This window comes from Cetorhinus maximus, chromosome 1 (assembly GCF_964194155.1).
Source record: "Cetorhinus maximus chromosome 1, sCetMax3.hap1.1, whole genome shotgun sequence".
NCBI lineage: Eukaryota > Metazoa > Chordata > Chondrichthyes > Lamniformes > Cetorhinidae > Cetorhinus > Cetorhinus maximus.
The window spans coordinates 80,923,602-80,945,273 of NC_135879.1; the positions used below are offsets into that span (position 1 = coordinate 80,923,602).

At 42.7% G+C, this 21,672-nt stretch overlaps 1 protein-coding gene across 6 annotated transcripts in view; it reads left to right on the forward strand.

The window, feature by feature from the left end:
• Window positions 1-21,672, forward strand: part of LOC144681248 (ankyrin-2-like) — an 866,008-nt gene that overhangs the window by 613,270 nt on the left and 231,066 nt on the right. For all 6 annotated transcript variants that reach the window (XM_078542889.1, XM_078542897.1, XM_078542890.1 and 3 more), the window contains 6 exons: window positions 8,187-8,384; window positions 12,921-13,019; window positions 13,122-13,220; window positions 15,647-15,745; window positions 17,621-17,818; window positions 21,247-21,345. In XM_078542889.1, the coding sequence (XP_078399015.1) occupies window positions 8,187-8,384; window positions 12,921-13,019; window positions 13,122-13,220; window positions 15,647-15,745; window positions 17,621-17,818; window positions 21,247-21,345 (792 nt within the window). The remainder of the gene's footprint in view (window positions 1-8,186; window positions 8,385-12,920; window positions 13,020-13,121; window positions 13,221-15,646; window positions 15,746-17,620; window positions 17,819-21,246; window positions 21,346-21,672) is intronic.

Below are 21,672 nucleotides of genomic sequence, written 5' to 3' on the forward strand. Positions count from 1 at the left end.
TGCCACAACAAATGCTGTGCTGTATTCTAGTCTAAACTTGCATGTTTCACTAGCTTTATGTTAAAAATGATAAAATAGATTCTTGCTGAATAACAGCACCATGTGAGTTGGAACTAAACAATACAGACTCAGAGGATGGAATGTTCCGGTGCTGCCAGCGGTGGGTTTCGTGGCAGGCAGGAGCAGAAAATTCAGAGCGAGGCCAAAAGTCGTATTCCGGCAGGCGGATAAATGAGTCAGAATTTTCCGCTTGACACTTTCATGGCGGGGGTGGGGTGGCAGATCGGCTTTCCCACTGATCTATGCTGGGAACGCCATTTGCATGCATTAGTATGTCATGAATACCCTTTAAAAACGCAACTTGGCAGAATCACGTTCCCCTCCCAATTACGTGCCACACCAGTGGGAAATTAAACCAGTCTAAATCACGACCACATACAAGGAGCGTGCAGCTGTCCACCCTCACTTCACTTGTGACTTTGAGGTGAGTGCAACATCTCCGGTTCCTCAGAGATGCCAGTGTTAGCCCACACTGGAGGAGGTGCTCATAATAGCTGCCTTGGGTGTTGAGCTGGTCTGCTCACCATGGTTGCTGCGCTACTCCGGCTGGACAGAATTGTGTGCTGCGAGTCTCGGGCAGGGCTGCACTCTAACACAGAGAACCAGCACAGTGACTGGTGGGGGGTTGGGATCAGAGTTGGGGGTGGTGGTGAGGAGAGGAGATGATAGAGACATCAGGGTGAAGGGGGTTTGGGAAGGTTGGATGGGGTGGAAATGATGGCAGGCAGAGGGAAGATTGGAGGTGGGAAGGCTGGAGCCGAAAATGGAACTGTAGAATGCGGACACAGAGGGGGGTGGGTGAATGAAATTTGCATGATGGGAGGGGATGCACACAGGCTCTAGAGTGTGAAAGGGGAGGGTTAGTGTGGCATAAGAGGGAAGGGTTGCACAAGACTCATAATTGAGAAGCTGGAGAGCTAAGTGAAGAACAGTCATAGTCCCTAGAATGATGCCAAGAGGTCAGGGTGGGGGTTTAAAGGCAATCCTGGGGCCCTGTGGGCCATGCTACAGGACTACGCATGGCACACACGCTGTGCTCCAGCTCCAGGCAGGGGCAAGGCCTGTGTGCTCAATGGAGTTCAGGCACAGCTTGGTTGCAGGGCGTAGTCATAGTCTCACAGCTGGTGGTGATGGGGGTGTCTGGCTCAGTAGATGGTGGTGTCTGGCTCAGTACTAGGCTGCAGATGAGACGGTCATGGTCAGGGGAGGCACCTGCAACCTGTAAATGGGGAAAATGTAATAAAGGGGGGTACTCAAAACACAGCCTCTAGAGGGGGAGGGCTGAAGTCCAATTGAGGCATGGGTACATCAACAGTGATGGGTTCAGTGGGGAGGGCAGGAATGTCCACCACAATGACAATGGAATCCAGGATTCCTGGGGAGGCTGGAGAATCAGCGGAGGGAGGTCTACCTACATGTCGTGAGGCTGCAGGAAGATGGGGGGACCCGAACTCTGACAGGAGGAGGGTCGAAGCTGGTCTCAAAGTAGAAATTCAGCACAACTATCTTGCAACCCCGGAGTTATGATGCAGTTTATAATCAAAACTGGAAAACAATCTGCAAGGGAGGGAGCTGAGGCAGTGTGGGAGGAGCCCAGGTATGGACTCAGGGGCCCTAACGGGGGCACCCTCACACTGCTTAGAGTAACAACGTGGAAATAGAGTCTGAGCTGATACAATTCAGGAAGAGTTTATTGAGAAGATGCAATTGGAGCCACTGACATTTGGAACGCTTTAACGGGAGACTGCAGGAGTCATTGGGTTCACAATGAATTGGATCAATTTGAGCTTTAACAGAGAGGAATGTGAGAGTGGAAACTCTTTCGAGTTATCAACAGTCACAGATTGCAACTCTTTGGAGTACAATCACAGTTCTTGGTTTCCGGGAGTGGGACATGAACCCACAACCCTCTGATTCAAAGGCGAGGGTGCTATGAACTGAGCCACAGCTGAGCGTGGAAGATGCAGCCAACCATGACAGGAGCACAGCTGCTGGATATCTGCAAGATGATCAATGAAAGACTCTAAGATGCTTTCTCCAATTGACATGGCCAATGGGTCAAAGGGCATCCAGTCATTCCAAAAGTGCAGGTTAGGCATAATCAGTATACTAGATCAGACATAGCAGGAGTGCATTAGGTAAGGTTGAATATATCCTGGATGTGCTCAAGCTTCTTCCAGTCTCTCTGGGATTAAGATGTCAAGTACTTGGGGTGGCATCTTGGTCACCGAGATCTGTGAGGTAGCGCCTCAGCTGGAACATTGGATCGGGAAAGGTGAGTAGCACAGATGCAGCTCTAGGCCATGACTGGCTTTCTGGTAGTGATCAGAAGATCCACTGTAGTTGCCCATTACTCGTTAATCTGTTGGATCTATCTGTCCACAGTGAGAAAGGGTGAATAATGGAGCCTACCCTCAATCTGCCTTCTTGATGGCAGTGGTCCGATTGAGGAAGAGAAAAAGGGCCCAGTGCCGCCTGGCACAGCTTCGAGAAGAGGCCTGGCCTGAGGTCCATGGTCTGGGGAGCCTCAGCAAGACCCAGAGGATGAAGAAGTCAGACCCATCCTACGGAGGTGACTCGCACGACCAAGGGCCTACGGAAGACGCTGTTCCTATCTGGAGATGAGCGAGAGACAATGCCACGCACGTCTGCGCTTGTGAAGAGATGTGATGGCTCATATCTGCCACATCCGGTGGGAGGAACTAATGCTACATGGGCTGGGAGGACATACCCTGCCAGTGCCCCTGAAGGTCACCGCTGCGCTCATTTTTTTGCCAGTGGGTCGTTCCAGGGATCCACAAGGAACCTATGGCATCTTTCAGTCCTCAACACATAATGTGTTAAGGAGGTGATGGATACCCTCTACAGCAAGACTCATCATTATGTAAAGTTCACACTGGGTGAAGCTAGCCAGGCTGCTAGATTCCTGTGTTTCGTGGCATTCCCTGGCTTCCCTAGAGTACAGGGTGTGATCAATTGCACACAAGTGGCTTTGGGAGCTCCATGGCAGCATCCCCTGATGTTCATTAACAGGAAAGGGATCCACTCCCTAAATGTTCAGATGGTGTGCAATCATCAGAAGCAAATCATGCACATTTGTGCCAGGTACCCTGGGAGTTCCCATGGCTCATACATCCTGAGGGACTCCCGGGTGCCTCAGATATTCAAAGGGCCACAGCACTTACAGGGCTTCCTGCTGGGTGATAAGGGGTACTCGCTGAAACGATGACTCATGACACCCGTGTATCATCCTCAAAGTGCCTCGGAGGAAAGATACAGTGCAGTGCATAGTTCGACAAGATCCATCATCATTAGCAGACCACTGGCATCCTGAAGATGCACTTCCAATGCCTGGACCACCCAGGTAGGGCTCTGCAGTGCTCTGCACAGAGTGTACCCCGCATCATCAAGGTCTGTTGTGCCCTGCACAACCTAGCACTTAAAAGGGGAGATCATTTGCTAGAGGGAGACATGGAAGCGCTGAGATTTCCTTGGATGATGCCCACCTAGAAGGGCAGGAACTTGAAGAGGGCGATGATGAGGAGCTTCCATATAAGGTTGGGGTTGAAGCCACAAGATGTAGAAGACGTACCTGTGACAAGGTTCCAGGAGGAATAAAGTGCAGGCAGAAATACCCATGCACATTTCTCCAGTCCCTTGGCAGCATGCCAGTGATCTGAAAGGCCTTTACAACCACTAACATCGAGAGCAAAGTCAGCATTGGACCTCCAACCCTCATGTTCCACCAGGCCCTAGTCTTTGGAAAGGTCAGCAACCAAAGCTGCAGTTAGCCACTCCAGGAAGTGAAGGGCAGCATGCCAGAGCAAAGTCCATGTCAAGTGAACTTGATGCAGTCGTCGCCTCCTGAGTGAGACACTTCTTGCTGCCACAGAGATGGACATATGGCTGGAGAGACCATCATGGCTATAGATCTTGTGCTTTGGTACTAACAATGAAGACAGCTATTTGATGAAGAGACATAAGTGATAACCCTCCCATGCAACAAAGCATGCACAGCTCCATGGTGTGTTTAATGAACATCACTTCCTAACTCAATTTGCAGTCACTTTTAATAGAGGTTGACACATCTCCCTGACATCAGACAAGGGGTGGGTAATTAACATGAGTCAGCTAGACATCACATGAACGTGAGGCTCACAAATGGAGGTGAACACAGAGTGGGAGCTTGGGTCACCCTTGCAATAAGAGGTCACATAGGTGCATAGGCACGATGCATTCAAATGACAAAACCATTGTCATGAACAGCGAATACAAAGATGCATGATATATACAGAGAGTGAACATCTGTACCCAAAAGTGATACCAAGGTTTCTTAATCTTTCTAACCCTACCACTACATCTTTGTGGATAGCCAACATCTGTAGCAGAGGTGGAGGCAGCCTGCTGACTGCTACGTCCTGTTGTCTTTGATGACTTTGGCAGGTGTTCTCTGGAGGGCTGAAGCCTGGAGGGCAGAAGACCCTCCTCCTCCTGTGCAGCTGGAGGTGACGGGGTCATAGGCAGAGGGGATTGGGATCGGCTGAACACTCGCAGGTACCTGAGTGGATGGCCCCGGGGTGTCCAGCTGCTGGTCCCCCTCCCTGTGGGTGCCCAAGGGCCCCTGCCAGAATTCTGGATGAGAAGGGGCACCTAGAGAGCAGTCGAGGTGCCGAGCTCCCCTCTCGCCTAGCCACTGATGGATCCCACCAATGCTTCTAGCGATGGATTGAAGGTCTGAACGCAAATCCGGCAGGACCTGCTGGACCACGGCAGCCACCGCCCTTCCTATAAAGACCTTGAGGTGCTCGCATGTCGGAGCCAAGACATCAGGCAGAATGTGGACAGATCCTCCATCCTTCACTCTAGTCTGTTGACTGCCTCTTGCAGCTTTGCTTGATGTTCTGCCGTTTGTCTTTGCATCATGTTTGTGATGGCCGCTTCCAGAGATTCATCATCTGACTCAGACTCAGTCGGTGGCTGTTCTCTAGCAGTCTTCCGAGTGCCAGAGACCTGGGCTGTCACTGCCTCCACCTGCTGCACCCTGTGTGTTCCCCAGAATGAGACTCCAAGCCTAGCCTAGAAGTGTGACCCACTGTGGTGTGTGTCTCTGCGCTGATAGAGGGTGCAGGTGAACACAGTGACGGCTTTTCTTCAGATGGATCCTCGCATCCTCCCCTGAGGTGGCCTGGGGGCTGGAGCTTATGTTGGCTGTGCTGGTCTGTCGGGACCTGCTGCCGCCGGTAAGAGAGAGAAGATAGATTTAGGTCATGAACAGGCTGAATACAAGATTGCATGTCACTCGCTGTGAAAGTCAGGATGTGATCAACACATGGAGGGCTCATCACTACTGGCTTGCTGGGAGAGACTGATCTTGCCTTCCCCATAGGGGTGATCTCTGTCCTCCCCTGCCAACTCGGCGGCATCCTCCTTGAATTTGGAGAGCTGCTGTATATCAGCAGTGTCTCCTCCAGTCTGGAATCTCTCCCTCTTGTTGTCGGCAAGCTTGGCCTACATGTAGACAAATGGATGGGATGTCATGAGAAGGGGATGGACAAAGGTTGGGAAGCATGCATGTTTGCTGTGTGTGCTGATCCCCCCCCCCCCCCCCCCCGCCACCAGTAAGAGCTGAAATGCTGTTTTTGCAGGATGATAGGTGCTGAATAGGTTTTCAATGCTGATATCTCTCCCGCTAATATTGTGTGAGATCCCTAAGCTGTGCGACGTTTTGAGTGTATAATGCCATGATGAGAGCGTGAGTTTGGAGTGAGCTGAAGATTGACTTAAACAAAAACAGAATTACCTGGAAAAACTCAGCAGGTCTGGCAGCATCGGCGGAGAAGAAATCAGTTAACGTTTCGAGCCTTCATGGCCCTTCGGCAGAGGCCATGAAGACTCGAAACGTTAACCGATTTCTTCTCCGCCGATGCTGCCAGACCTGCTGAGTTTTTCCAGGTAATTCTGTTTTTGTTTTGGATTTCCAGCATCCGCAGTAGCTTTTAGCTTTTTGTTTTTATCTGAAGATTGACTTACCCTGGCGGTGCGGTTTAGATAATTCACCCACTTCCTGCACTGGATGGCATTTCTCTGGTGGTTGCCTGCGGAGCTGATCTTCTTTGTGACCGTCTCCCAGGCTGGCAAGGTGAGGTTGGTGGACCTGCTGGATCCATCTCTGGGAAAAAGAACCTCCCAGTGCCAGTAGACATCTTCAGTTAAAGCCTCCAGAGAGCCATGGCTAAACCTTGGTGCACTCTTCTTGTTCCTTGGGGCCATCTCCGGAACTTGCGATCACACAGCTGGGCTGCAGAGAGAAATGTGTGTGTTTGGGTGGTGTTTAAATATGGCGCCTGGAACTTCAACCCCATGAGGTGATGGCGAGCTGACGAATCAATGCCCCCCTCCCCATGTGATTCAGCAAGCAGTGAGCCTATACACAATTAATCAGTTTTCAAGCAGAAGATCAGGCATGAGAATCTGATCCGCTGATCCCCCCTGCGACCACACTTAGTTTCCATAGCGGAAAGTTCCACTCACAATGTCCAAGCTTCAGTCCTATTCTAATCCGAGTTCACTGATTTCAAGTACATGGGCAGAACAGTTGGCTTCAGCATCTCGGGAACAGAGCAGGGAATTAAATCAAGTAAGCTTCTTGCTTTTGATTGATCCCTGCTGAAAAACGTCTGTATGCAGATGTCACATGACATGAGAATAGACCAAACTTTGGAGGTAGCAATGCTCTTCCTTTGAAAGGCAATATGTCATATATTTACAGATACACTGACAGTAGACAATTAAGCTAGCAATGTCTGACTAAATTGTTACAACTTTCTAGCCTTTACAATCTTGCAGGATGCAGGGCTCAGCAAATTGAGAGATTTCACTAATGGTTGTATAGCCTGGCACTGCTTAATGATTAAGGCCATAAATGAGAGAGGGGTCGATTTGCACTTAGGGACTAGTCAACTTCCTATTGGTCAAAATTAACCCCAGCTGCTTGCCAGTATGAATCAACACCCACGGAAGAGATTGGGAGATTTTGTTTTAAATCATAAAAATGATTTCTCCCGACAGATTCAATCACTTTGTTGTATTGCAGTGCTTCATACCATATTCTTCCTGATGAGTATCAGAAAGTTCTGCAAGATAGATCCGATCTCCCACCGCAACTTTGGCTAAAATCCTCGAGATGCAACTTCTTTCCACATTTCTCCAGAGATTCCGCCATTCTTCTGCCACAGTTGTGGTGGACGACTGGGGAACCTTTGAGTAAATCATACCCCAAGATCTTTGATGTGGTAAAATCAATAAATCAACCACTGAGTCTGTGAGCTTCAAGCAAATGAAGATTTTAATTCTAGCATAAGCTGGGAGAGATGTCACCTGGTTGATTTGCAGGGTTTCTCTCTCTGATACTAAGTCTGTGTAACAAATCTATAGCTTTTAGATATCACATTTCACTCCACTGCTTGGTACAACCTTCAATATTTTAACATATACATCACATATCCTAACCAACGAACTGGTAATTCATGCTCTGCAGATGTTCCTTTCATCTCAGCTTTAGTCCTTGGAGTTTGTTAATGTTTTGGGTCTAACAGCACCACCTCTGTCCTCTTATCACCCTGACAGTTGTTTTCTCAGCCTGTGAAGGTCATTAAATTTTACAACTTCTATTCTTAGCTAGCTTCCCACAGTACTATCTACACATCCCATCATTCCTACAGCATTGGCTACAATTCCCATCATGCTTAGAGGCTTTAAGGCTATTAAATGTTTTAATATCCACAAATATGAAATCATTTCAGTTATCCCACTTTGATCTTGAAATGACATCTGTCCCTTAAATTGATAAATGCTTTTCTAAAAACAAATCAGAAATCGCTCTTCCTCCATGAGCGTGTACACCTGCCATAGTAATTTCTGCGAGGGTTCTGCTGATCTACCTCTAACTTAAGCAGAAGATTAGCAAAAACCCAGGAGGAACTACAGCTATTTACTCACTTTCTTTGGAGTTTCTGCTTCTGCCAAAGGAAATTTTCTCCTGAAGTTATCTAAAATCTACCCCTAGTTTGAGTGAATGATTGATCAATAATAATCTTCGTGTTCATTCTTCCTTTTTGTGTGAACAGAATGGTTTGTCACCCCTCCATATGGCTGCACAGGGAGATCACGTGGAATGTGTCAAGCATCTACTGCAACATAAGGCACCTGTCGATGATGTCACACTTGACTATCTCACTGCTTTGCACGTCGCTGCTCACTGCGGTCACTACAGGGCCACCAAGCTTCTTCTGGACAAGAGAGCCAATCCTAATGCTCGGGCACTGGTAAATACAATTAAAGAAGTTCACTTTATAGTTGTATTGAACTATCAATGATACTGCATAAAAAGGCTGACATTTTATTAATTCAGCTACACCATTGTTCTGATTTATGCTGCGCATAGAGTTATTATGATCAGAAGTTATAATTATCCGTTCCATACCAGATATTAAATTACGCAGTATAATGGAAAACTCTGGCACCAAGAAGTGAGTGTTGCTTTTGCTGAGTTTTCTTTTGATTTTCTTTACCTATTTTTAGTTCTCCAGAGAACATGTTACCGTTTCTCGGGGTTCTGTTAATGCTAATTTATAGATGGACACTAGAAGATGCTGCCAGAGCTACTTGCACTTGATTTTCATCTTGCTATAAAGGGAAGTGCATTGTTGCCAAATAGCCCCTCTATCTTATTGCATGTACTGTACCAAATTGAGAACTTACTCCACACACAAACTTGGCTTTGCAGCACAGAGTGGAGCACTGACATACGCGTCATTACAATACTTTATCAAGCACAAAGTTTTAACTTGAGGACTTTTTCTTCTTGTAATTTTTCCTGCATTTAACACTTCATACATCTTTTTATGTTCCAGCCAAAGTTAAGATTCTTTCTATTGATAATTTTCATGGGAGAGGTCAGTGTAACTACAAAGCAGATATTTGCACCAAGTATTTTGCTAAAATTAGCACAACAGGAGGAACGTTGTAGCAAGTGGTATCAGCAGTGGCAGGTCTAAGGAGTTTTTGGATTGAGTGTTATGGTACCTCCACTACAGTGACATTTTTTTACAGATTACAGCGTTTTCTACATTGCAACAGTGACAACACTTCAAAAGCACTTAATTGGCTGCAAAGCGCTTTAGGGCATTCTGATGTCCTGGAGAACGCTATATAAATGAGTACCCTTTGAAAGAATTTATTATTATTATAGGGACACAATTATGTGACTGGTAAAGAGGAGAAATGAAAGAGCTGCATGAAATATTTGGACTATTTAACAAGATTATTCAGCAGGTGAACATAAACAATTTGATTGGCCCAGGAACAAAATCTAACCTAAAATCACAGAGCACGCTCAAGAAGAAGTGTTCAGCAAATAACATGGATTTCAGAGTTGCACAATCCTTTCTTAGCACATAACTGTTGAAAATCAAAACCACGGAAAAATCAAGCAAGCACTCTGAAGGATGGTAATCCCTTTTAAAATTAAAGCTGATCGCTTTTGTAAAACTAACATTTATTTATAGCAGGCATCAAGATTACTCTTCATAAATCACATAATAGCATTTCAGCGTTACAAAAAAATGTCAACAATATATGTTCTCTATCAAAAGTAAAACACTGCAGACGCTGGAAATCTGAAATAAAAAATGAAAATGCTGGAAATACTCAGCATGTCAGACATCTGTGGAGAGATAAAAAGAGTTAACGCTAACATCAGTTCTGATAAGAGGTCATTGACGTCAAACTTTGTTTCTCTCTTCATAGAGGCTGCCAGACCTGCTGAGTAGTTCCAGCATTCTCTGCTTTTCTACTGTCTGTCATTCTGTTAACGATAAAAGGACTGGATTGGAAAATCGGCTCCAAACCGACCTACTTTTTAAAAAAAAAAGGCCATTCCGTAGCAATAACGTGCTGCCAGCAGCCTAAACAAGCTGAGGCTAGGCTTCCACCTCTCAGTGTAATGAAGTCCCGCCCTCAAGAGCTATCAACCAATCTGAGTGGTCGGCAGCTCTTGCAGTCCCAGCAGCACCAGAAGTCAGTACTGGGTGCTGCTGGGACTACAAGGAGGCCCCAAGATAAAGATGATATGGCCACCAGAGAGAGGTAAGTCCGGGGTTTTGGATGGGGAGGGACTAGGGAACCTAGGCAGGAGGCTAAGGGATTGGGGGGGACAGGTTTCACAGAATCAGAGAATCACACAGTGCAGAAGAGGCCCTTCAGCCCATCGAGTCTGCACTGACACGTGAGAAACACCTGACTTACCTACCTAACCCCATTTACCAGCACTTGGCCCATAGCCTTGAATGTTATGATGTGCAAAGTGCCATTCCAGGTACTTTTTAAAGGATGTGAGGCAACCCGCCTCCACCACCCTCCCAGGCAGTGCATTCCAGACCGTCACCACCTTCTGGGTAAAAAAGCTTCTCCTCACATCCCCCCTAAACCCCCTGCCCCTCACCTTGAACTTATGTCCCCTTGTAACTGACCCTTCAACTAAGGAGAACAGCTGCTCCTTATCCATCCTGTCCATGCCCCTCATAATCTTGTACACCTCGATCAGGTCGCCCCTCAGTCTTCTCTGCTCTAACGAAAACAACCCAAGTCTATCCAACCTCTCTTCATAACTTAAATGTTTCATCCCAGGCAACATCGTGGTGAATCTCCTCTGCACCCCCTCCAGTGCAATCACATCCTTCCTATAATGTGGCGACCAGAACTGCACACAGTACTCCAGCTGTAGCCTCACCAAGGTTCTATACAACTCCAACTTTTGTAATCTATGCCTTGATTGATAAAGGCTAGTGTCCCATATGTCTTTCTCACCACCCCACTAACATGCCACTCCACCTTCAGAGATCTATAGACACACAGCCAAGGCCTCTTTGTTCCTCAGAACTTCCTAGTGTCATGCCGTTCATTGTTTGGAGGAACAAAGGTGGTGGGGGGCCCTGATGTGCACATTGCACCCTCCCGGATGATGTGTCCCCCTTACTCCCAGCCTGCTCAACAAAGCTATTTAAAAAAACAGCCTTCTCATTCTTGCCTGTCTGCCACTGCATAGCATTTGATATCAATGGCCTTCAATGGGCAATAATTGGCTACTTACGGGCCTCAATAGGCTTATGGGTGACCAGGCTAGTGGACACCTTTTCCCCCCTTGTCGTATTATGGGGGATTTGAGGGTGGGCTGGAAGGTGGTGGGGTAGCCACCCAAAATATTTTGCATTCCACCTCCAGCTGAAAACACGCTTTGGGGGTTTGTAGGGTGGTGGTCGCGGGGGCGGATGTGGGGTTTGTAAAATCCAGCCCTGGATTTATATACAGGATGACTCTGGTCGTAATGGACATTATATTACAAACATATGAAAAAAAGAAAGGGAAAAGATCATCTGGTCCATCAAACCCACCTTGTTCAGATATGGTACAGCCACATAGACCACCAGCTTGTTCCCTTGTAACACAATCTCCTGAGATAAACAAAAAAAGAGGCTTGGCCTCTTCCTGTTGGCACCTGTAAGTGAGAGAGGAAAGAGCTAGTGACAGCACAAGCTTCCTCCAACATGGAGGCACATGGATCCTTACTGGGTGGAGGTCAAAGTCCAAGCATTGTGATAATATTTATCTGCTAGACAATACATTTCATTATGGAGTGATAAATTAAAAAATATATAATAAAGAATTCTGGAAATGAGCATTCTGCTCACGCGTGTGAAAACTTTTATGTTTATTCCACTATTTAACAAAGTTAATCTGGTAGAATTTTTTTGATATAATCATTTTATATTACTTTTTAGAATTTTATTTGGTGCATTATTTTGTATTAATTTTTTCCTGTTGTAACATATTATTTGTTTATATACTGTGCATTGTGTTCCTGAGTAATTAACTACTCGATTGTCGGAGCCCCGTATGTGAGAAATGGTGATCAGGCTTCAACTGTCAGTTGAGATAGAGTGGTTATCAAGAAACAGCATTAATATGGGAGTCTGTTGATAAGGGGTTAATTAGGGAGACTTTATTTGAGGGTCAGACTTCCTTAGGGAGGGGAATTCAATCCTTATATGCTCTTGAAGTGTTACAAAGGCGACTATATTATTCCAGCAGCAGGTCCCAGACCACTCCAAAGGCAAGTTATCTTAGATGGCCTTGGTAATAAGACAGCTCACTCTGCTTGTGCTTGACACCACATGGAGGATAACTTTATTGCAGTGTCAACCCTGGTTCCACAAGTCAAAAAGAGGTTTGACATATTTCTAAAATGTGGTTGCTCCTGCCTGTACATCAGTAAATTTCAAATTTACTGGCAAGAATTGGAGGTGGCTGCATGTGTAGAAGCAGTTCTGTGCATATCTTCCTCCAGGCCCTGATAGTTCAGTGTGGGACCAGGCAGCATGAACAATGGACTAAAACAAAAACAGAATTACCTGGAAAAACTCAGCAGGTCTGGCAGCATCAGTGGAGAAGAAAAGAGTTGACGTTTTGAGTCCAACATGACCCATGTTGGACTCGAAATGTCAACTCTTTTCTTCTCCACTGATGCTGCCAGACCTGCTGAGTTTTTCCAGGTAATTCTGTTTTTGTTTTGGATTTCCAGCATCCGCAGTAGCTTTTTGTTTTTATGAACAATGGACTGCCTGACTGTAAATCGATTCTGTATCTATCAGTGTCAAGCCGCTAGCTTTAGATTAAACACAGCTTTAGATGACAGTCATGGGAACCTGACTGAATTAACATGAGATTTACATGCATGATCTTGGAGTAACAATTTTGTATGCATGTTTGATGTGAATGCTAACCTGGTTGTTTTTTTTGTACAGAATGGCTTTACTCCACTGCACATTGCATGTAAGAAAAATCGTGTTAAAGTGATGGAACTTCTTGTGAAATACGGGGCCTCAATCCAAGCCATAACAGAGGTAGAAGGCAATTTTAATACCTAGTCACTGCCTCTGTTGCATCAATTTAAAACAAGTAGCAGCCCCTGCAGAGGAGTAAAATGCTATTGCTTTGTTTCACAGTCTGGCCTTACACCAATACATGTGGCTGCCTTCATGGGCCACTTGAATATAGTACTCCTTTTGCTGCAGAATGGAGCGTCTCCGGATGTTTCTAACATTGTGAGTATGGCTAGCCTTAATCAATAGAAAGTGTGTACAAAAGGTCTGGGCTTGTTTAAATTCCTTTATAGTGCAGCACTTAAAAATGTACTATCTGATAAATAGGTTTGAAATACATTCCTCTGTGTGCTCTCGTTGACTAATAACTAGAGTGTGAAAGGGCAGCAAAGGCTTATCTTCACATCACACAGGTTAGCCTTCTCACTTTCAACAAAGAACCCAAGAATTCACTCACCACTGATTCTCCAGGCAAAACTAGTTCTGCTTATTTCAGCATAGCAGAGTGTTATCTAGAAATATTACCATTTAGAGCAGTGCGGATATTATGGAAAGACTTCACTGTATCTTAAACCCTGAAGCCTTAACCTGGTGTCACACCTCAAAGCACAACACTATCATTTCCCTACAGGTTTTAAAGATTGTAATAGATAAATAAGGTTATATTACTGTGTTAGAACTGCATTATAGGCTATATAATTGCTTTTCATTGATATGGAATGTGGTGAAGACTTTAGAAAACAAACAACTGATTGTGTGATCATACTAACCAGGACTAACTTACAGGAATATTTCGATCAATAATGATCCAACAACAGATAACTTCTGGCAATGTCTTCTGGTGGCTCCATTCATTTAATGGAAGCTACAATGGATAAACAAGATTGGCTCCAAATGCAACTCTCTAACAGTGACACAGAGGAATAAACTTGAAATGACGGGTTTTTATGAAGGGGAAAAGTCCGACGTGAGCAAAACGCCACTCCGAAATGAATGGATACAGTTTACTTGTTTCCATGCTGGTTTTCTTGCCTTGTTACTCTTGAACATATATATAAAGAGAAAAAAAAAATTAACACAGGATAAAAGGTGTTTATTGCAGAAATCCAGGCATGAAACTCCCACTATATGAATGGAACCTTCCGGAGAAGTAGCAGGCTTGTTTGATACAGAAGAGCTGAGCGTTTGAATAAATTTGGAGAGTAGAGTGAAATGCTGGCATGCAGGGCTCTATTCTCATTATGGCTATTCAGTATTGTGAGTATTGAGTCCCCACAGAATATGGTAATTTCTTTGCCTCAGGGGATTTTTTTTACAAACTCAATTACTCTGGCAAAAAAAAATCCAACTATATGTATTAAGTATAGAAAATCAAGGATGCTATATGACACCAAGCTATTTGTCCTAACCTTAACGAATAGCCAAGATGTTAAGCACACATCGGAAGTATATTCAGATTCAGTTTCAATATTCATCTGAAAGTTCATAAAGTCAGGATGTACTAGTGAAAAAGATGACTTTTTGCGCTGAGGCTATGGCTACAAATTTCATCAGAGATGTTCCTGTTCCATCACCGTAACTTCACCGGACGTGTGCCAAAATTCCTGTTTACGGATATTAATGGACATTCTTACACACTTTGAGTTACAGCAGTGGATGGGAGCAGCTCTGAGGAAATTCCAGGCCCTATGAGTTTCAACCAGAATTGTAATTAGGGCCAAAGCATGAGTCATAGTTATTTTTTGTTTTAATTATGCTAAGTAAAGCTAAGTGGCAGCTATATAAAAGGATTAAATTAGCTTAAAGACTACAGCTGGAACTCATTTGGAGAATCTGGCTGTGATGTTCGGAGTCCCAACTCTGAGCCCTTCACCCTGTTCCCCACTGTACAGAGCAGACACTTTTGGTGAGAAATTGGGCTCATTTGTGCCAATCTTTAGGAACTATGAGAATCCTTAGAACTCCAGTATGGCATTTATGGTATGTGCGTACATTAATGGGGTGAATCGCCATATTGATGCATGTGTAGCAGTCAGTGAATGTCTGCCAGATATGCAGAGCTAGTAGGTCCTGATGTCAATAAGTGTGCAATGCTGATGCTGATGCTGAAGGAGCAGCACCTGCTCCAAACATAATGTACCTCCCGTTTCAGAGGTGCAAGCCATCTTAAAGCATTGCAAAATAGCTTTAAGTGGTGGTAGCCATTCACAATATTGGCTCCCTGCTGTTGCACCCAACCGATGAACAATGCGGTTAGCACTGGTTGGACACAGCGATCATTCAAGTGAGTAGGCAACACAAAGTTAACATGCTGACTTGTTTGCAATTAATGGGCACTGGTTAATCTTGCATTGTTATCCAATTTAGTTTCCTTAATCTGTGTTTACAAGCCCAAAAGACACGGCTTGAATTGAAATTTCTTAGATTTCAGGGACATTTCAGTTTGTTCCACTGAATTCAAATAAAAATGTTGTTCTCAACCTTGTTATTTATGGAGCGATATGGAAAGTATACCAAACAAATCGACTGCTGTATTTTTTCCTTTTTGATCATTTGTTCTACAGCACAATAGAAATGGAGTTCTCTGTCACATCTAAAATGGCAATGTTTACCTCTGTCTTGTTTATGAACTATTTTTCTTTCCGTAGCGTGGAGAAACTGCATTGCACATGGCTGCACGAGCTGGACAGGTGGAAGTCGTGCGCTGCCTGCTACGCAATGGGGCCCTAGTGGATGCTAAAGCTAGGGTAGGTTTTGTAAAAGAACAGCGAATGATTATGTTTATTGATGCTACCAGAACAGATGTTGATACTAACAAAAGGTGTTAAAAGTTTAGTGTTGTGCAAAAATAACAAGTTAAGGTTTAACAACTCATACTTTTACATGTTGGAGCTGTGATATCAAATAAACTGGCATTTGTGGCTTTTGCAACAAAGTGATTTACTCTCAGCTCAGATGTCTCTATGTTCATATTGCAGGGATCACAGGTGCTCAATCCCACCAGTTTTTATTGGAAAAGCTGGAGCATGACATAGCAGTTGGGTGGGGAAGGTGTTGAACCATCAAAACCAATCTTCCTTCCATTCCCTCATTTCCCTAAGAGTAGCATTGATGCTCATTATGACAAAATCTTGGCTATGAACCATGGTAGCAAGAAACAATGGCGGGAACTAAACAATGGAGAAAAAGATGAAAGAAGGAGCAACATCAGAATTTTCTTTTAATCATATTCTTTGATGCCTCTTGGATATTACAGCAAAGTTATGATTCATGTGGCACACATTTTGTGCAGTTTTTGGCTATTAAAAAGGTACATTAGCATTATAAAATGCGAGGTTGCTGGAATAAGCTTTCTGTTGTGCCAGATTTCACAAACAAAATGGAAAGCTTAGGTGAAGGAGAAACAAAATCCCTTAAACTGTTGTATATCTGTTATTGATCAGTATTTTTTTGCAATTTCCATGAAGCGCATTCAGTAAAGGCAGGTGTTCAGTCTCATATACCAATTTACTTGCTGGTCAATATGCCACTAAAATGCGGTTAATGATTGTTGTGAACGTTAAGGCTAAAGTAACCAATCCAAGCTAAGTGCAATTTCAACAGACGGCTCAATATGAAATTGGCACTAATAAAGCATACTATGACTGATACAAAGGGTAACATGTAGAAGATATCTTTTCAACAAAAGACAGACTCAGTGGTATCTGACAATTACTTGAAAATGAGGGTAATTAGCCACATTCAGCTCCAAATTGTACCTTATTTTGTGAATGAATTTAAAGTTGCCTTACAGATGAGAAGAGTCAATGTCAATATGAACAATCTTCTGAAATTTATATTTCTCCTAATTAAGTTCCCATTATTGACTCTCTTCCCTTTGCCCTAGTTTACCCTTCACCCTTGGTAGAGTCTTGGCTGTGAATATATATAGCCACTGTTGATCAATAATGATTCAATAAAAGACAACTTCTGGAAGTGGATAACAGGACAGGAAATTGAATTTACAGTACACCATTCCTATAAAGTTCTCTATCAGAAACCAGGCCAAGATCTGGCAGAGCAGTGAAGACTGAATGTCATATTTTAACTTTGTGCTCCTGACAGAAGTCAGGCAGACGGCAGTTAAAATTAGCCGCAAGGCTTTCCCACTAATGACCTGCTTCATTCGAACAGTTAGGAATGTTTGAGCTTATGACAGGATACCTGCCTGAAATTGGTGGACTTCTTCTTTAATGTTCAAATTGGGCTCCAAAGACAGCATTGAAACCTGACTAATATTGATAATTTACATTTCCATGGATTGACCAGAAGTTGGTATTAAGTGTTAAACCCTTTTATATACAGCTTTTGTTGCAAACGCTGGTTTGTCAGACGGTAGATAGAGTTCATTCAAAACTGTTGTCTATATGTAGTCATCTTTTTGAACATATCTATGAAAAATAACTCCAAACTTTTTCAAATACTATTTTTATTGGATGATCACAAAAATGATTGTTTTTAAATTGGTTTCCAAATTTGCTTAAGGCAGAAAGCTGAAGATGGTGTGTTCCTGCTTGGAATTCTGTAGACAAAGCTGCAATGGATAAGAAATATTTTGTGTTTATTCCATTTTCTTCCCCCAGGAGGATCAGACACCTTTACACATTGCCTCAAGGTTGGGTAAAACTGAGATTGTGCAGCTGCTGTTACAGCATATGGCTTTTCCAGATGCTTGCACAACTAATGGCTACACCCCACTACATATTTCTGCCAGGGAGGGGCAGGAAGATGTGGCTTCCATTTTGCTTGAGGCAGGTGCTTCACACTCATTAGCCACAAAGGTAAGAGGTTATTTGTTTGTTGGAGAGGGAGAAATATTGAACTAATATTGAATTGCGACGTAATAGGAACAAGCGACTGTTTAAAACAAAGGTAATTCGTGGTTTTCATAGCTTTCTGGTGACATGTTCAAACTTCTATATGTTGAATCCTGGTTCCAGCTTTAATTTTCTTTATTGAATGATTGTCATGGTTTGTCAGCTTGAGGATAGCAAAAACTCTATTCGATCCATATTTTCTGGATATCATAATTATATGTGATGCAACTGAGAAATTAAACATTGTTCCACTTTACATGTAGCCACCTCTCTCTCTGTCCCCACCCCCTCCAATCCTATAATAAGTTTCTTCCACAATAAAATTGGAAAATTCTCCTTACTGATTTGCCAGTCACTTGCTGTAAAGCAAAGAAACTCACCAGATTGTAATAAACTGTTTACCTCTTCATCTATAATTCTCAACTGTTTCTTTTACCAATTTATTGCTTCTACCAATCGTGCAGATTTCTTCCCACTTTCAAACCAATACTCTTTCTTATTTTATTTCATTATAGGACAGATGTCTTTCAGTTTAAGTTGGGGAACTGTTTATGAGAAGTTGAAAGTTAAATTAGGTGATTTAATTTTTTTTTTAATCCACCACTTTCCCCAGTCTCAGCAGAACACCTGCAGCCCAGGGTGATTTTCCATCTTCCATGCTGAGTATCTAAATACAATTGCCAGTTTCAAGTTAGCTGTTTGCAGCTGGCCTGTTTCCAGTTGTACTGTGATTGCCAAAAGTGTTCTATGTACAAGTTTTCAACATATGGGGAAGGTTTGACTTTTCATCATTCCGCTTGGCTTAATCGATACTGAATCCCCAGAGGTAAAAGCTAGCAAAAATACGAACAAAATAGCATAAATCTTTGGCTGGCCAGACAAAAAAGGGAAATAATCCCACTGCACAAGTGCAATTTTCTTATGAGGCTGGGTGCATCAAAATTTGAAACAACTAAATAGATCTATTTCAGATGCTTGATGCTTATCCTTAGATGATGGATGTAAAATGGATACCAATATATTAAACGCAGCATAGAGAAAGAATAAAATGAGAGGGATGGTTCTTCCACTACCGTGATTATTTGTCATAGATGTTTACTTCTCCAAAATTGATCAGCTCTTGACTATAAAGCTATATTGGATTCATGGAGAAATACTGTAAAAAGTATATTAAATAGAAAACAACATAATGGGCCAGAATTTGACATAACAGGGCACCTAATGCTTTTTGTTAGATGTGTCCGTCCACTCTTCAGTTCAGTTTTTGTTTTTTCCCCACAATGTTGCTGAAAATGTGGGCTGGTAATAATACAACAAGGAAACAGGACACCTAGGACATGTGAACAGTGCAATCGACATGATATCCCCTTTAACCAATCAGATTTAACGACTGGGAAATAAACATAGGAATGCCTGGTGAGGAGGGTTAATTAAAGGGGTTAAATTCAATGTCAAACCAGGTACAGAAAGAGAAACAAAGGGCAAAAGGGAGAAAAAAAGACAAAGGAAAAGTAAGAAAAATAATTTTGAGTTTTAAATTTGGTATTTTTAAGATCTTGAAGAAATCAAAACTTGAAGGAATGCGATTCCACGCTCGTAATAGTTAATTTTTGATGCCAGAAAGTTTGATTAGCAGTAATTAATGCTTACCACATTGTTAAAAGGATGCTTTCATTTGTTATGACAAGAATTAACTTTCTCTGATAAGTTTAATGGACAAATACAGCAAGTTCCAAAAAAAAGAGGGACTCAATATGAGATGCATTTTTGCAAAGCTAAAGGCAGAGCGGCACAACTCGGTCAGCAGCTTTTAGATATTCAGATTTAACTGCACATCTGCTTCTTGCCTGAAGTTGCTGTACCAGCTACCCATGATTAACAGTGAATGCCATTAGCCTTGCCGTTATTTTAACATCAAATTCTGGCCCCATATTTTAGAAGTTAATGTTCTGTACTAAGTAAGGTGCAGATAGATCTGTACAGAACTCCAAAGTTGTACGTTTTCTGGCCAATACTGATTTTCTCAAATGTTTACAAATCATGCATAACTACTGGAACCTTCCAAAGTCATGCTGAGAAGTAAGGTATATGGAACAAGAACATATGAACTGTCTATGTAAATTTGACAATTATCAAGTAGTAAATTAATCTTTCAATCTTGTTCCTTTCCCAAGCAGCAAACTATATGTCATGGCCAGCAGTCACACACAGACGCACGCGCACACACGAATACAAGTTTCAAATCACCCCTACCCTATCCCTGAACAGCATGCAGGCCTATTAAGCCTCAATGCCAGGAGCAGAACTTGGCTAAATTACTCCGAGAGAAACAGAAGGGAATGAAGAATCAGAAAAAAAAATGAAAGGAAGAGCTAGTAGACAAAGCAGGTGTATTCATTTACAAATTTCAATGTACTGAATATTTCATGAGCACAGTATTGATAACTTTATATTCCAAACAAGCCACTGGTCATTTGTCCATTAAAAACAAGCAATTGAATCAGACATATCGTTAAGCCATTTATATTGATAGTCTTTTTCAGTTAACTCACTCTTCTTCAACCAATGTCCTCAAAGGGGCTAGACCTTTTGAAAATAATCTTGTTTCAACTGGAATCCATACATTCCCCACAATATATTTCAGAATAACATGCTTCAGTTCAGTTCTTATTAGTGCAAACATCCTTCAATGCGACAAGTGACATTGAGACTCAGTCACATAAAGGCTAACAACCCTCCTCACTTGCACAATAGTGAATCTTTGGAAAGATATTACAACATTCATTATGAGTCCATCTCCTTCTGGTAGACTTTCTAATTTTAGTAATATAGTTTATCTAATGGAGAAATGCTACGATATAATAAATCTCTCCAGAACTAACACTAAGCAGCTAGTACATAAGAGATGTACTCTTATGGGTTATGACAAACTCCTCAAGTGGTAATATTTATCATATCTTGATGCTGCCTGTGACATTTTCCATTTCTGCCACATATAAAAAATATGCCATGTTAAAATGAATACATACGTTTTAAAGGCAACCCATGAACATAGGGAAAAATATCCACCTAGTTGCCAGATCACATGCTTTTGTAGAAGCAGTGTCCATTACCAACTCTTCTGTTTCGGATAGTTAAATTACCAAGCCATCCTCACTCAAAGAATTATACATTGTATTCCAAGATTTCCCAATACATATTGTCCCAAAATTTCATTTGAGAAAAGTCATCATGTATGGTAAAACTACTACTATTTTACCATTGTGTACACCTGCCTATATTTTGCACTAGTGTTATACAGTATTATTGCATCCCTGTTCCTTATTTATACTGTATTCTATGCATGCTTGTTAACTAAGTAGCAGTTGTGTTTCCTCTGTCCCCTAACGCAGAAGGGATTTACCCCGCTACATGTCGCAGCTAAGTACGGGAGCCTAGATGTGGCAAAACTCCTTCTGCAACGCGCTGCTTCTCCAGATTCTGCTGGCAAGGCAAGTTGCTATTGAACTTTTAAAAGTTCAGTCTGGATATATGCTATTAGTTTTGTCTACCATGAGAAGATAAAACTAACACAATTCTGGCCATCTAAAATTTTGGGCAACAAAAAGCAATTTACAGTTTCTAATTAGAAGATTCATAATTGCATTGGTTTATGCATAAAACATTACACGTGAATTCCAAAAATTATAAAAATTATGGTCTCCTAGGCCACTGAAGAAAAATTTGATACTCAAAATACAGAAAATATTGAATGTCACTGCAATTGAACCTATTTTTCCAGTAGCTTGACCTAACTACCTTTGTTGCATGTCAAAATA